The 13827-nt window shown below is 38.1% G+C and overlaps 1 protein-coding gene across 1 annotated transcript in view; it reads right to left on the bottom strand.

Moving 5' to 3' along the window:
- The window catches only part of LOC140269303 (vertebrate ancient opsin-like), a 66911-nt gene that overhangs the window by 15185 nt on the left and 37899 nt on the right, over window positions 1-13827 (bottom strand). Inside the window, exon 3 of the mRNA XM_072364341.1 lies at window positions 2270-2503. Coding sequence (XP_072220442.1) covers window positions 2270-2503 — 234 coding nt within the window. The remainder of the gene's footprint in view (window positions 1-2269; window positions 2504-13827) is intronic.

Genomic DNA, 13827 nt, shown 5'->3' on the forward strand with positions numbered 1-13827 from the left:
GGAGGAGTGTTTGTGTCTCCCTGTTGGAGTTACAGGTTAGATTTGTTCAGATTTCTGCAGCTGCTGCTATCATACACACCCAGAACAGTTCCCTCATAAACATAAAAAAAGGTGGTTGGTTTATTTTTAGAACTGCTAAAGCATGTTAGAAACATTATTTGGGACTTTGTGTTTGCTTTAAAGGGGACATATTATAACGAGAAAAAAAACTTTTGTTCTTTGCCAGAGAGCACATATTTGGGTGTCTGAAGTCACAACCAAATTCAAGAAAACACAACTCAGGCTTTGTGGGTCAGCAAAGCTTATCAGATTCGCCAAAGACCTTTGCTAGAAATAGCTAAATCTAATTTTCAAGAGAAAGAATCTTGGACCCTCTTCGGCAATTATTTTGTGCTCTAAATTCCCGGTCAGTCTAACCTAAAACTGCTCAATAAAAAAGCTCCAGCTGAATAATTCAACAAATACCTGCTTGTTTCCATCGATCAGTGGATTTCAGTAAATAACAAAAAAAACAGCAAAAGCTGCATGAAGATGTGACACTACTTTTAATGTCCGCTATGATTCTTTATTTATAGTCCTTATTAATAGTTTAGTATGTATGTACAGCTAGTTTAATAATCAAATATGGTTCTCTGTATGTGTGCCACTAGAGCCACGATGTGAGGGATTACTAAGAAAAGCTGTCTGATAGTGGTGTTCATTTCCCAACTCTGCCTTCCTTTTGGCTTTTTCTTTCTCTTCTGTCTCTTTGCCATAAAACCCTGAGCAGGACCGACACTGTCTAGTTAAGTTTCCGATGGCCCAAAATTGTGTTTGTTCCCTTCGAGTTGCGACAGATAAGTAAAAAAATGAAAAACAAAAACAAAAACAAAAAACAGCAGTGCTTTTCTCACACTTATGTTTGGGTGACAGAATCAGAATGAGTTTATTTCCATACACACCAAATGATTGGTGCATTCTTCTGTCAATCAGTTGTGATTAAATATGTTGGGATGCCTTGTGGCAAGCTAGTTTAAAGCGACATCTTAAGTGATATTCCCTTTTTTGTCGATAGTTAGCTGAGATGAGATACAACCCCAGTTCCAAAAAGGTTGGGTTGCCAGGAACAATTTAAATAAAAACAGAATGCAATGAGTTGGAAATCTCATAAACAATAATTTTATTCACAATAGAATTTAGAAAACATGTCAAATATTGAAAGAGAAGTATTTTATTATTAAATTGAAAATATTATCCTATCTTGAATTTGATTGATGGCAGCAACACATTTCATAAAGGGTGGGACCACGTTTGCCACTGTGTAAGATCACCTCTTCTTATAAAAAGTGTAGATTTCTAATATTAAAATGATGCATTTCTGAATATTAAGTATTGCATATCAGGACAACGGATACATTTACTCCCAGGCAAATCCGGGGTCAGCCCTTGGGGCATTTTCCAATCATGCTGTGCCTGGCAAAGACATATGCTCATTATACATTTTTATCAGGTGCCCAAACCACCACAGGTGCCTCCTTTCCATTGACAGGTTCAATGTGCAGATACGGTTCTCAGCATATCTCAGACAGTAGCCTGTTTGTGTAGGATTTTATGATTTATTCAAAGTAGTTTTATTAAAAGTAGAAGAGTAAATAAAACACAGTGGTCATCCCAGGCCATATTCAATAGCAAGCTGTGCGTAAGAGCTTCCAATTAAAGATAATGACACCCAAAGTGATTCATAATATTATTTAAAGAGAGCAAGGGCCAGGATTAATAGAGACTTAGTGTGAATATAACTCTCCACACTTCACATGATGTTTGCACATTCCCCTCTGGTGAGTGCCAGGAATTTGGCAAAACCACATGAAGGATAGTTAGTTGATGACAAACAATATTAAATTTGTTAAGTACACTAAAATTACACTCAAATAATAACATCAAAGCCAATCCTCTCTGTTAATACTTTGTTCTTAATCCCATTAGGTTGTTGGACTCTGTGATCCTCCCAACAGTTTTTTTTTTTCACAAATTTTGACAACTTGCAAGAGTCAGACATGTAGAAGTCACCTTCTTATTCACAATTCACCCATCTGCACATAATGTAAAATATTCTGTGTCAAGATGTCATTGCAAAAACACCTGACAGGGCAATGAAACACGGGCCCACCAACCACCTTGAAAACAATCAGGAATTCTAGGATCAGTGGGCAAGATCACCTCTGCCTGCCATTTTGTGACAGCAAAAGACAACAGGCTCTGGCCCTAGCTACAGTTCTCCTGCTCTCACCTGTTTATTCATGAAGACATAGATGACTGGGTTGACGACTGTGCTTGTCTTGGCCAGCACTGAGGGGATGATGCTTGCTTCAGGTGTAATAAGGCCTGGAGGCCCAAAGGTGGCTAACAAGGCCATGATCCCGTAGGGCAGCCAGCACAACAGGTAGCAGATCACCATTATCACCACCATAAATAAGACACGCTGCTCACGTTTTCTGCTCATCGATGAATTGATCCTGCTCACCTGTAGACATTGATTAAAAAAAAAACAGAGAGAGAGAAATAAAATTAAACCTGGCTTTAATTAAAAGCTTGCAATCTTCCATGATTACACAATGCGATCAGACATTTTGGCTCTGGATTTGTACTCCCTGAAGGTACTTTCAGAAAAGGAGGAGGCTGTTAAATGAGACGTTTGAGTTACAAAAGAGAAAGTCAGGCAGGTTGAAGCGAAACAAATAGAGATTTGAGAGTAGGAGACAGCAGAAAAGTGATAAAGGTAAAGGGAGAGGAAATTATATCAAGATGTACAGAAGGACTCTAATCTGTGATGAGATAGACGAGATAGGGAAGAAAAATGGAAGGAGTGCTGTCAAAACTATCCCCTCTATCCCCACCTTGGTTACTTATCCACTATTCCCCGCACAACAGACGCAACATAGTTTATACATTCTTAGATCCAAGAGCATCTGTGGTCTACAGATCCTCACTGGCTTTGTTGCCAGGAGTTGTAGGTCAAGCTCTAGGACTGCCAAGGTAAACAGTGCTGTGGTGAATTTTCAGGCAAAATATGACTAATGAGACTCTGAAAATAAGGGGAAAAGTAAAATCGATACCCTTGCTTTGACAGGGAAACTGGAAAATAACCCTGGAATCAGACCAAGCTTCCGAGAGTGGTCAAGGGATAACAAGTAGATGTAGCTCATAGCTACACTATTAATTCGAAAAACAAATTCTTCACTATGGGGTGGTCTTTATCGTTCTCAGGAACTGCCCAGAGTAAACTGGGTTAGGGATACTTTCCAGCCCCCAGCACAACTGGATTTTTTTGTCAGAAGCTGAGAAAATTGCCTCAGCGTTATGCAGGGTTACAGAGATGAAATTCTCCCTGTTGAGCACATGTGTACACCTAAAAAAATGTGAAGTATCCAATTATCTTGGAGAAAGTAGACCATGTCCAAGAAGCAATCTGACCTATGAAATCCAATGTTCTGCAGGATGACAGACATGGTAGTATTTCCAAAATACTAACAGTTCCAGTTTTGTGCATACTGGTGTTTCTGTGTATTTCTACATGGCAGTCTGAATAACTGCCATAATTTGCGTAATTTGAGTTATTACTTGATCACTATTGTTTTGGGTTCTCATGAAATTGTGGAGTCGCAATGTGGCCATTGTCTCCGATCTTACAAATTGCTTTGGTGTGCAGCACATTGTCTTAAATCTGACAACATCTCCTCAATCAGAACTGCCCAAAGTAAAATTCTTGAACTGGTAACCAGTTACAAGTACCTGGGATTAATTATTGATGGGGAACTTTGCTTCAAAGTTCATGTAAACTATTTTATCTCCAAATTAAGGGTGAGGCTTGGTTTCTATTACAGAAACAAGTCATGTTTCTCCCTCAGAGCTCGGAAGCTTCTGATATCCGCAACTTTTTTGCCTGTACTTGATTATGGTGATGTTGTGTATATGTGTGCTTCAACCAGCTGCCTACAGTCCTTGACTCCGGTCTACCACAGTCCTCTGAGATTTATCACTGGTTGTAGCCACCTCACTTACCACTGTGAATTGTATGGTAAAGTTGGCATGCCTTCCTTGAATGTAAGGCGATTTACACACTGGATGACTCTGGTTTAACAAGGCTCTCATTGGCTTGATTTCTACCTATTTAGGCACTTTTCTTCGGAGAACTGAAAGCCGTTATGCCTTATGGTCAAAAGAACATTTTGCATTTCTCTGCTCCTCGTGTTGGAAATGAAACAGTAAAAGAAAAAGAAAGAAAAGAAAAGAAAAGAAAAGAAAGCTTTCAGTTTTTCTGCCCCCTCTGCAGGAATGATCTCCAATCTCATTTGAAACTGTCAGAATTTGTTCCACTGAAAGCTTTCCACTCTATTTAAAAAAAAACGACAATGGTAATCTTTCGAACAGTGCCTGTGTTTTAATCGCTTTTTTTATCTGGTTAAATAAAGGTTTAATAAAAAATGTATAAAAAATTGATATAAATGATAGCAAAAATATAATTACATACAATACATGATAATCACACTTTTGTAGCAGGTTGATTTTGAAAAAACACTGAGTTGAATCTGCCAAACATAAAAGGTCCACAAGGTTAAAAGATAAAACACCTTCACTCTCAGCAAACTTGAACTGTCTCCAATGTGCATCTCTGCCTGATGACCACATGTCTGCTGCTGTCACTCAATTTCACCACCAGTGAGACACTCACAGGCAGTATTCCTCTTTCAAGAAAAGTTCCAGCTGTGGCAGGTTTTATTTTAGATTTTGTAAGGGTTGCCGTGCAAGAAAAACTGTGCTTTGTGCAGATGTGCTTTGAGAAACACAAGTAAATCATTCAAAGCCCCAGAGATCAGTCATGATCTTTCACATCACAACGGCTTATCACGTGGAAAATTGGTTTTGTTGATTCTTTTTGAAAAGTCTTTATTTAAATCTTTATGTTTGCTCTTTTATATTTCCATTCTACACATTGATAGCTTCCACTACTTTCACTGCAACTTTCACACTGTATACATGTATTTCTGAATGCTTTAAGGATTTGAACAACATAATGAAGAATGAATGACTGCTGTTCTGCTTCATTCTTTCACTCACATGTTACTGACTGGCCTGCAAGCTCAGTCGTTGATGTGGACTCCCATTGGACTCATATTGTGGCAAATGCATTCACATTTGTATCAAAATAGGCAGGGCAAGACAAGTTTATTTGTAGAGCACAATTCGTACACAAGGAAATTCAAAGTGCTTTACAGCTACATAAAATCACAAGAAGGCAAATAACTGAATTAAAAGCAAAGAGTGCAGATAAAATACTTTCAGTTGTCATATGCACAGACAAAACTAACTGTTTTCAGCCTGGATTTAAACGTTGTCAGAGTTGAGGCCTGTCTCACATCTTCTGGAAGACTGTTCCAGATTTTAGGAGCATCAAACTGAAACGCAGCCTCACCTTGTTTAGTCCTGACTCTGGGCACCAGCAGGAGACCCCTCCCTGAGGTTCGCTAGACCAAAAAGAGACTTGTACACAAGCAGAGCTGTTTTAAAGTCTACTCTTTGAGCGACAGGAAGCCAGTGCAGAGACCTGATCACTGGTCTAATATGGTCATATTTCCTGGTTCTAGTCAGGACTCGAGCAGCAGCATTCTGGATGTACTGTAGCTGTCTTACAGCCCGTTTAGAGAGCCCAGTGAGCAGGCCGTTACAGTAGTCTAACCTGCTGGAGACAAATGCATGGATTAGTCTTTCTAAGTCTGGTTTAGACACAATTCCTTTAATTCTGGCAATGTTTTTTAAGATGGTAAAAAGCTGCTGATGTTATTGATTTAATGAGGCTGTTAAAGTTCAGGTCTGAGTCCAATATTACCCCCAGATTTCTAACCTGATTATTACGTTTTAGAGAGAGAGTTCCAAGGTGACTGATAACACTTTCTCTTTGTTTCTGTGGGCCACATAGAATGATTTCAGTTTTGTTTGAGTTTAGCTGGAGAAAATTGTTTTGCATCCACACACTGATCTGTTCGATGCAGTGACACAATGCATCTACAGGCCCATGTTCTCCTGCTGTCAATGACACATAGATCTGAGTGTCATCTGCATAGTTGTGGTAGGACACATTATAGCTGCATATTAGCTGGCCTAATGGGAGAATGTACATATTGAACAATAGGGGTCCTTGGATGGACCCCTGGGGAACTCCACAGGTCAAAGCTATTTTGTCTGAGACAAAGTCACCAATTTCAACTTCCTGTCCTCGAGATAGGATTTAAACCAGTTTAAAGCACTACCAGAGATTCCCACCCAGTCTTCTTACCTCTGTAATAAGATTGCATGGTCAACTGTGTCAAAGGCAGCACTCAGGTCCAGCAGAACTAAGACTGAGACTTTGCCTGCGTCTGTGTTCAGGCGGATATTGTTTGTCACCTTGATCAGAGCTGTCTCAGTGCTGTGGTGGGGCCTAAAACCTAATTGGAAAGTATCAAAAGCATTGTTAGACAGCAGAAAGTCAGAAAGACAACTTTGTTTGCCTAAGAATGGCTGGTTTTATATGGGCCGGTAGTTTTTCAGTACTGTGGCATCAAGATTGCTCTTCTTTAGAAGAGGCTTCATGACAGCAGTTTTTAAAGCCTTTGGAAAAGTTCCTGTCTGGAGTGAGATGTTAACTAGATGAGCGAGTTGTGATAACAAACTGCTCAGCACAGACTTTAGAAATCTAGTGGGCAACTCATCAAGGCAGCACGTTGATGAACTCAGACTGCAGATGATCTCTTTGACTGTTTTGTCAGTGACAGGTGAGAAATGTGTCAGCTCTAGGTGTCTAGCTGGCTGCAGAGTAGTTGTTTGTGTTGTGGAAATTATTGCATTTTTAATGGCTTGAACTTTGTCATTAAAGAATATTGCAAACTCATTACACTTAGATGTAGAAATGTGTTCTAAAGGCAGTGAAACTGGAGGGTTTGTTAATCTATTTACTGTAGCAAACAGGACATGAGATTTGTTACTGCAGTTTTTGATGATTTCAGAAAAATAACTCTCCCTTGTTCTACGCAAAGTCTGGTTGAACACAAAGCTTTTCTTTGTAAACCTCATAATGAATCTGGAGTTTTGACTTGTGCCATTTCTGTTCGGCTCTCCAGCACTCTCTTTTCTGTGCCCTGACCGACTCTTCTCTTCTCCATGTCGTCCTTTGCCTACTTTTAACCATTCCAACCTTGACAGGAGCAATGGTATCCAAAACATTTAAGAGACTTGATGTGTAAGAATTCAACAGATCATCAACATTAGAACACGAGGTGTTCTCAAACCTAATCATTTTCATAAAGTGTTCTGTCATTAATGAGTCTTTCCCGAACAACTGCAGACAAGTCAGACAGGTGTAACAGACAAGTCAAAGAGCTCAACTCTCTCTCTTCAAACTTGTGTGTTTGTATTTCTTCTACAACAAGTCATGGAGAAAATAAGTGCCTTTCCGTTGTGGCAGACTAATCAAACCATGCCAGGCATTAACACCCTCTTTGCATTTTACAAATTTATCCTCCAAAGACGAGTAGAAAATTCCCTTCATACTTTATTCAGGCAATATGTGTGATGGCTCCATGATTTGTAGGAAAGCTATCAGATATTACTTTTCAATGTTCTCAACTAGGGGGTTTCCTCAGTATTTAGGATAATTGCTGTCTTAAAAAAAGGAAATTCCCACATTGTGTCAAAAACACATCCTGACTGATAATGTAAAATGTTACTGATTGCAGATTGTGTTCCTTTCTAAAATTTTCGTTGTTTGTTTGTTTGTAGGTGAAAATTTCTGTTCTAAGCAGCTCTTCGTTTAGCTCTTCTGACAGAATAAATTAAATTAAAAAGAAAAACCTATACTCATTCTAAGAGGCTTTATGTGGATTGCACCTAGCAAAGAAGAATCTTTACCACATGATAATCCACTCTGAAGTTTTACGTGCATTATACTAAGTTACTTTGCTATCACAGTGTTGCTAACTTTGTAGATTTATGGACATATTTAGCTGCTTCTCAGTCAAACTTAGCATTCTATTTTTGAAGCAATTAATGACTTTTAATATTAGCTACCTCACTGAAAAGAGACAGCAATATTGCTCCGTGGGAGCGGGATCTAAATGCTGTGGGTACGCCTCTGGTAAAGTAAGAAGTAGTCAGCAAGCTAGCTATCACCAGCTGCAGAACCAGCATCACAGCATAAGGAAGGAAGTGAAACATCCACCTCAGATTTAGATAAAACATTTCATATATCTATCTCTTTGCGTGATCACTGGACATGTAAATAAACTGAGTTACTGCACTGAAGTTGCCTTTAACTTCACTGGATGGAGTTTTGTTTTTTTCAGATGACACTGTCCAAAAAAGATTTAATTTATTATAGCAGAGAAGCACAATCGCATTGCCTAGTGATGTCAGGTAAACACAAAGTCTTAATAAGACACTTTTTTGTTGGAATTTTAGACCCGTATTATTGTCCAAAAACAGAAAGAGAATCCGATGTAAATGGGAGCATCTTTTTGGGGAGAATTTGGCTGAACTGGATAAAATATGAAGGAAGAAAGGAAAAGAGAGGCAAACAGATTGTAAATATAAAGTAACAATATCATGTATATGCTTGTGTGTGACTTGTTTTTTTAATAGACTTTAGTTACATTTCACTGAAAATAGTTAGCAACACTGTGGCAGTGGAGCAGCATGTAGACTGAAAAATACAAGATTTTTACTTGAGAGACTGGAGTTTCAGTGCTGTCACGTCATTTTAACACTGACTGCCTCCACTATGTGACTTACTGGGATCAGGAAACTCTGCCTTCACAGATTCTGTTAAACAGCTTAATAAGGTCTATATTAATGCCTGCATTTGCACCCTAAATTCAAGGAAACAAATCCACAACTGAATCAATTTTCTGTTGTTATTTTTATTTAGGAAATAACTCCACAGGAAGGTATTTTATTTCTGTCTGGTTTTGAGCTGTGAATTCATACAAATCTTTTGACAATGTATTTCTGATCTCCCATCAACATTCAGTAAGCTGTCCAAGGACAGACACATTTTTGTCCTTTTATTGCTTTTTTTGCATCTAAGCGGAAGTTTGTTGGATTCATCCTTGTACAAATGAAAATGTCAGCCGTCATTTCGATCCAGAAAAGTTTCAGTTTTACCTCCTGTATGACTGTGTTCCCACCCAGTACATTTTTTTCTCACTTTGCCAGCTCAGAGGAGTAGGTGGCTAATAGCTTCAATTTTGCATTTGATTAATTAAATCAAGTGCCAGAGATCAGAGACAAATTGAAGAAATGGGGGGTAAGTGCTGGATGATTAAAAGCAATGGCTGGGTGGCTGGTGAAAGAGGCTGGCTTGGCAATTGACTGCAAGAAACTGTTTCATATGCTAAACATCAAACCCCAAAGCTGAGTAATTAATATTTATGTGTTGTGTCCAACTGATGGCACAAATCGTTTTGAAGACTACAAGCTTGGTAATAAGCATCAAAATAACAGAGGGTTTTTGATAATGGAGAACAGGATATTGCTGTGAAGGGAGAATAACAGACCCTTTCTTTTTAGCTCCGCAACAGTTTAAAATAGAGTTGTAGATTATAGGCAGTAGTCCAATGTGACACTGCTACTCATTCTTCAATGAATTATTGGTTGGGAAAAATATTGTCAAGAAGGGAAGAAAATATCTTCACATCCTTTACCATCTTACTTGAATATGTCATAGCTCATAATCCTCCTGGATGACAGAAGTAGTATTGCCACCTCTTGAGTCTAGTGAGTTTGTAGAGGTAGATGCTGTGCTGTATTGTCAAAATTAGTCTCGAATTAAATGTATTTTCTATGAAACTTAAAAGTATGTTTCAATCCCAACTACAAATGCACTGTAAAGTATGTAAGCGTGTATATGTGTGTGAGTTAAACAGTATGACAGAAATCTTCTTTTTTGATAAATAACCTTCAGTTTCTGCAGAAACAATAAAGGATAAATGTGTTGTTTTTTGCATTTTGACAACGAACACTGTCTAACATTGTCTGCATTTCAAACATACTCAAAATGATTCACATACCGTTTTAAGAATGAACCGGATGACCTCTTGCTGTATTAAAAAGTTATCTAAACTTTAAAGACTTTTTTCCTGGCTTCAATTTAACTTCTAAAAACTAAATAAATATAAGTAACATTGCTCATCTTGTTGCAACATAAAGTTCTACTGAGAAACTCTGCATCCTGGCATTCACTATATTATTTAGATTTTGTGTAATTCTTTTCTTTCCCTATGGGTAAAAATGGCTTACATTTTTTTATTCTATTCCTGCATTTTGTTTTTTTAGAGAATGCTCATCTTATAAAAACAGGGTTTATTGCAGCAGAGTAGCAGCCTGGAGATGCACTGACACTGATCGTGGGTTAACATCTACTTAATGGGCCACAAAGAAAGAAGAAAAAAGTTTTGAACAATTAACAGAGAGAAGGATGCAATACGATGCAATAAGAGCTAATGACAACATAATGACAACATTATTTCTAGCTGGCCTTAGCTGCTTTCCACTGGTAATAGTTATAGTAATAGTAGCAATTTTAGTTGGGGCTGAGGGGAGTCTCTCATTCAGAATCAGTTGAGTGATACACAAATACACGTACACAAGAAAGCAAAGCCGCCCTATAACTTGTCACACTGATGTAAAACAAATGCACAAAAATAATGAGCATGCCACTAGACTACATTAACATTAATCTATGTTACTGAATGCAAAATTTGAAAAAACTTTGGCCCTGATTGCTTGTCCTGAAAGTGTCACATGCAAGTAGATGTGATTGGCTTCTTAGGTTTGTTACATATGTATCTGTGAAAGTTTGAAACTGTGGTTTTGAGATTTTCAGTGGTGCATTGCAGTTTCAAAGTGGAAATGCTTAGTCACGCTTATTATTCAAGTATTTCTGGCTGTGTGGGGACAATGGGTTTGTTACTAAACTTAATCATAGCGAGGAAGAGATTTTAAGGACTAATTGTCAATTGTGTTCATAATTGACCGTTTGAATTTCTGAACTAAGGCCACAGTTTAAAAATAATTGGGTCACATTCATTTCTCACTTTATTATCACCTCCTCTGAATTCTCCTTATAAGGTCACACAGTGTTATACAGTGCTATGAAGTATTGGGGCATAGACTTCATCTGAGTAGATATATGCACATATATCCATTTATCTGTGCATCGACCATCAAGATAGAACAAATCTAACTGGCTGAAAAAGAAACAATTCTTTAGTGCATAGCTAACTTTATTTAATCATTGTTACACACCGATGAAAGCATATTGGCCATCACAAGCTCAGTGAAAAACACGCCAATCAATCAATCAATATCACACTAACTTAAGGTAACTCTTGTTAGTGTGATACCATATGCCTAAAAGAAACTAAGAAATAAGATCAGCAGATATGCAATAAAATCTTAAATTACAGGTGGTCATGTGCTCTGGCTTTCTGCAGTTCCAAAGTTGTCAATTAGATCCTGAGCTGGCAGGCGTCACTCTTTATTCCACTCATTTATAGCCCTGCATATCAATGTATGTGATTGTTCTCATGCAGTAACATTAACTGTATACAGGGTATCTATGCCTGTGACTGGTACAAAAATTATTATAAGATAAAACATGATAAACTACTTGGATGTGGGCAGAGTTCGATGGTCCAACTCTTTATTCCCAAAGGTTGCAAAGCGAGAGGCTATTGTATTTGCTGCTTATTTTATTAATGATGTGTCTTTCAGCAAATACATATCCTAAAGCAAGTTAGAGCAGATAAAGACTGAATGAAACCTTACAAGACCCTTTTGAATAGGTGTTGTGTTATTGCACTGGCAGCAAGTGTCCCAGCAGAGGAAACAGACATATAATAAGACATATAAAGATTACATAATCTTTGCTTTGCATGCAGTAATTTACACTAGGTGAGTCAGCCCCCTTTTTTTCTAAAGAAAGCTGCTCAATTGGCAAAAAAGTTCCTGCCTGAGTTCTTTGTTCTGAGTTTTTAAAAAAAATATTTTTTAAATGTCTTTATTGATCAGGGTTACAGGTGCCTTTCTTGCACGGTTGCCCCAGTGCGTTGTGCAGTTTAGTCAATACGCGAAAATTCAGTCAGTCATTATTGGATCTTTTCTGATGCAGTTTGAGTGATGTGTAACTGTTTTATGATCTGAAAAGACCCACATCTTATGTTAAATGAAAGCAATGGCACTGGCAAAGCAGGATTCAGCAGTAGAAGGCACAACTGGAGCCATGCAAGCTGCTGAGCTAAAAAATTTAAAAATCCAGAAACTGAAAGATTTATGACTAGTTGATGGACTTGACAGATTGTGTAGGTCAAGAAACCAGCAGTGTGATGTACTTAAAGTTGTGCTGCAAGCAATGTAAAAGAAGTGTCACGTACCATGATGTCAGAAACAAAAATCTGCTTCAACTGTGTAAAGCCTTAATCAAATATTTCTGCTGAAACAATCCTAAAATCCTTCCAAATGTGGACTGAAAATGTCCCCCGCATACTGAGCATGACTGAAAATAGAAAAGAAGTGTGTAAGTATGATAGTGTGTTTTGTTGCTGGTTGTATGCTGTCTGTTGGACAGGCATCTCTTCCAGATGTCAATGAAGTTGACATTAAGAACCTCCTTTCACTATGTGTCAGCCACGGTGTTCCTCCGTGGGGAAAGACAGTCATTCGGCAGACTTGTGCTGACACACAGACATCCGCAATAAAAATGTCCTGTCTGTAGGCAAAACCATCTGTTCTAATCACAGCATGTCACACGAAAAAGATAAATAACGGTGTGTGAAGTGGGGGAAGAAGCTAAACCTGATGGCATACCATGCCGCTTTACATATTTGACAGTTACAGTGTATGGTAGGCATTCAAGCTGCACATACTTCATGTTATCAAAGGGAACTTGGACAAAGAGAATGACTGAATCTGTGCATACATATATGCAATCATGTATCAGGTATTATGTATAAATACATAATTAGGGAAAAAAAGAAAGAAAGAAATGTATATATATATAAAAATACGTTTTTCAAATTTCACATGAATGACAACTAATGACACATTATACCGTGTCATTATTCATCTCAACAAAAACTAAGCTAAAGTCCACCCTTACTGCTTCCATAGAAATTAAGAGGCTAAGTAGCTAATCGAATATACTGATGATCAGTGTGAGCACTTCTATAAAAGCAGTTTGCTGGTCTGGAGCATTCAGGTGTGTGTTAACACAATGCCAAGGAGGAAAGACATCAGCAATGACCTTAGAGAAGCAATTGTTCCCCCCCATCAAACCTAAAAATTTTGGCCGAATTTTTTTACATTTATCTCAAATAGTTCAAACAGAGGGACATGCAGAAAGAAAACACACTGAGGTTGTTTTGTATCTAATTTGCCAGACAAGCAAAATCAATGCCAGAACACCAGGAGGAGGAAACGTATTGAGTAAGTTGGATTGCTTGCTCGATGCTCTTACTGGTCTGTAGTGTTGGCCATAAAATGTTGTTTATGAAGACAGGGCATGAGGGAATGCTGAGTCACCAGAAGCGCTGTTTACAATGAAAAATGTAGCCTCAAACACCAGAGACAGACTTGCTCTAACAACCCATTGACAAGATAACCAATGTGACATCACGCAGGAGAGATGCATTCTGAACATAAATCCACACATACTTCCTCACACACACTATAAGAAAATATTAGAACAGCATAGTAAACCAGACTAAACAGAATAAAAGCTTCCAGCTTTCCTTGTTTGCAGTACGCATGGTGAAAGTG

The sequence above is a fragment of the Leuresthes tenuis genome, unplaced genomic scaffold (assembly GCF_036924035.1).
Source record: "Leuresthes tenuis unplaced genomic scaffold, fLeuTen1.0.hap1 SCAF_14, whole genome shotgun sequence".
In the NCBI taxonomy this organism is placed as follows: Eukaryota; Metazoa; Chordata; class Actinopteri; order Atheriniformes; family Atherinopsidae; genus Leuresthes; species Leuresthes tenuis.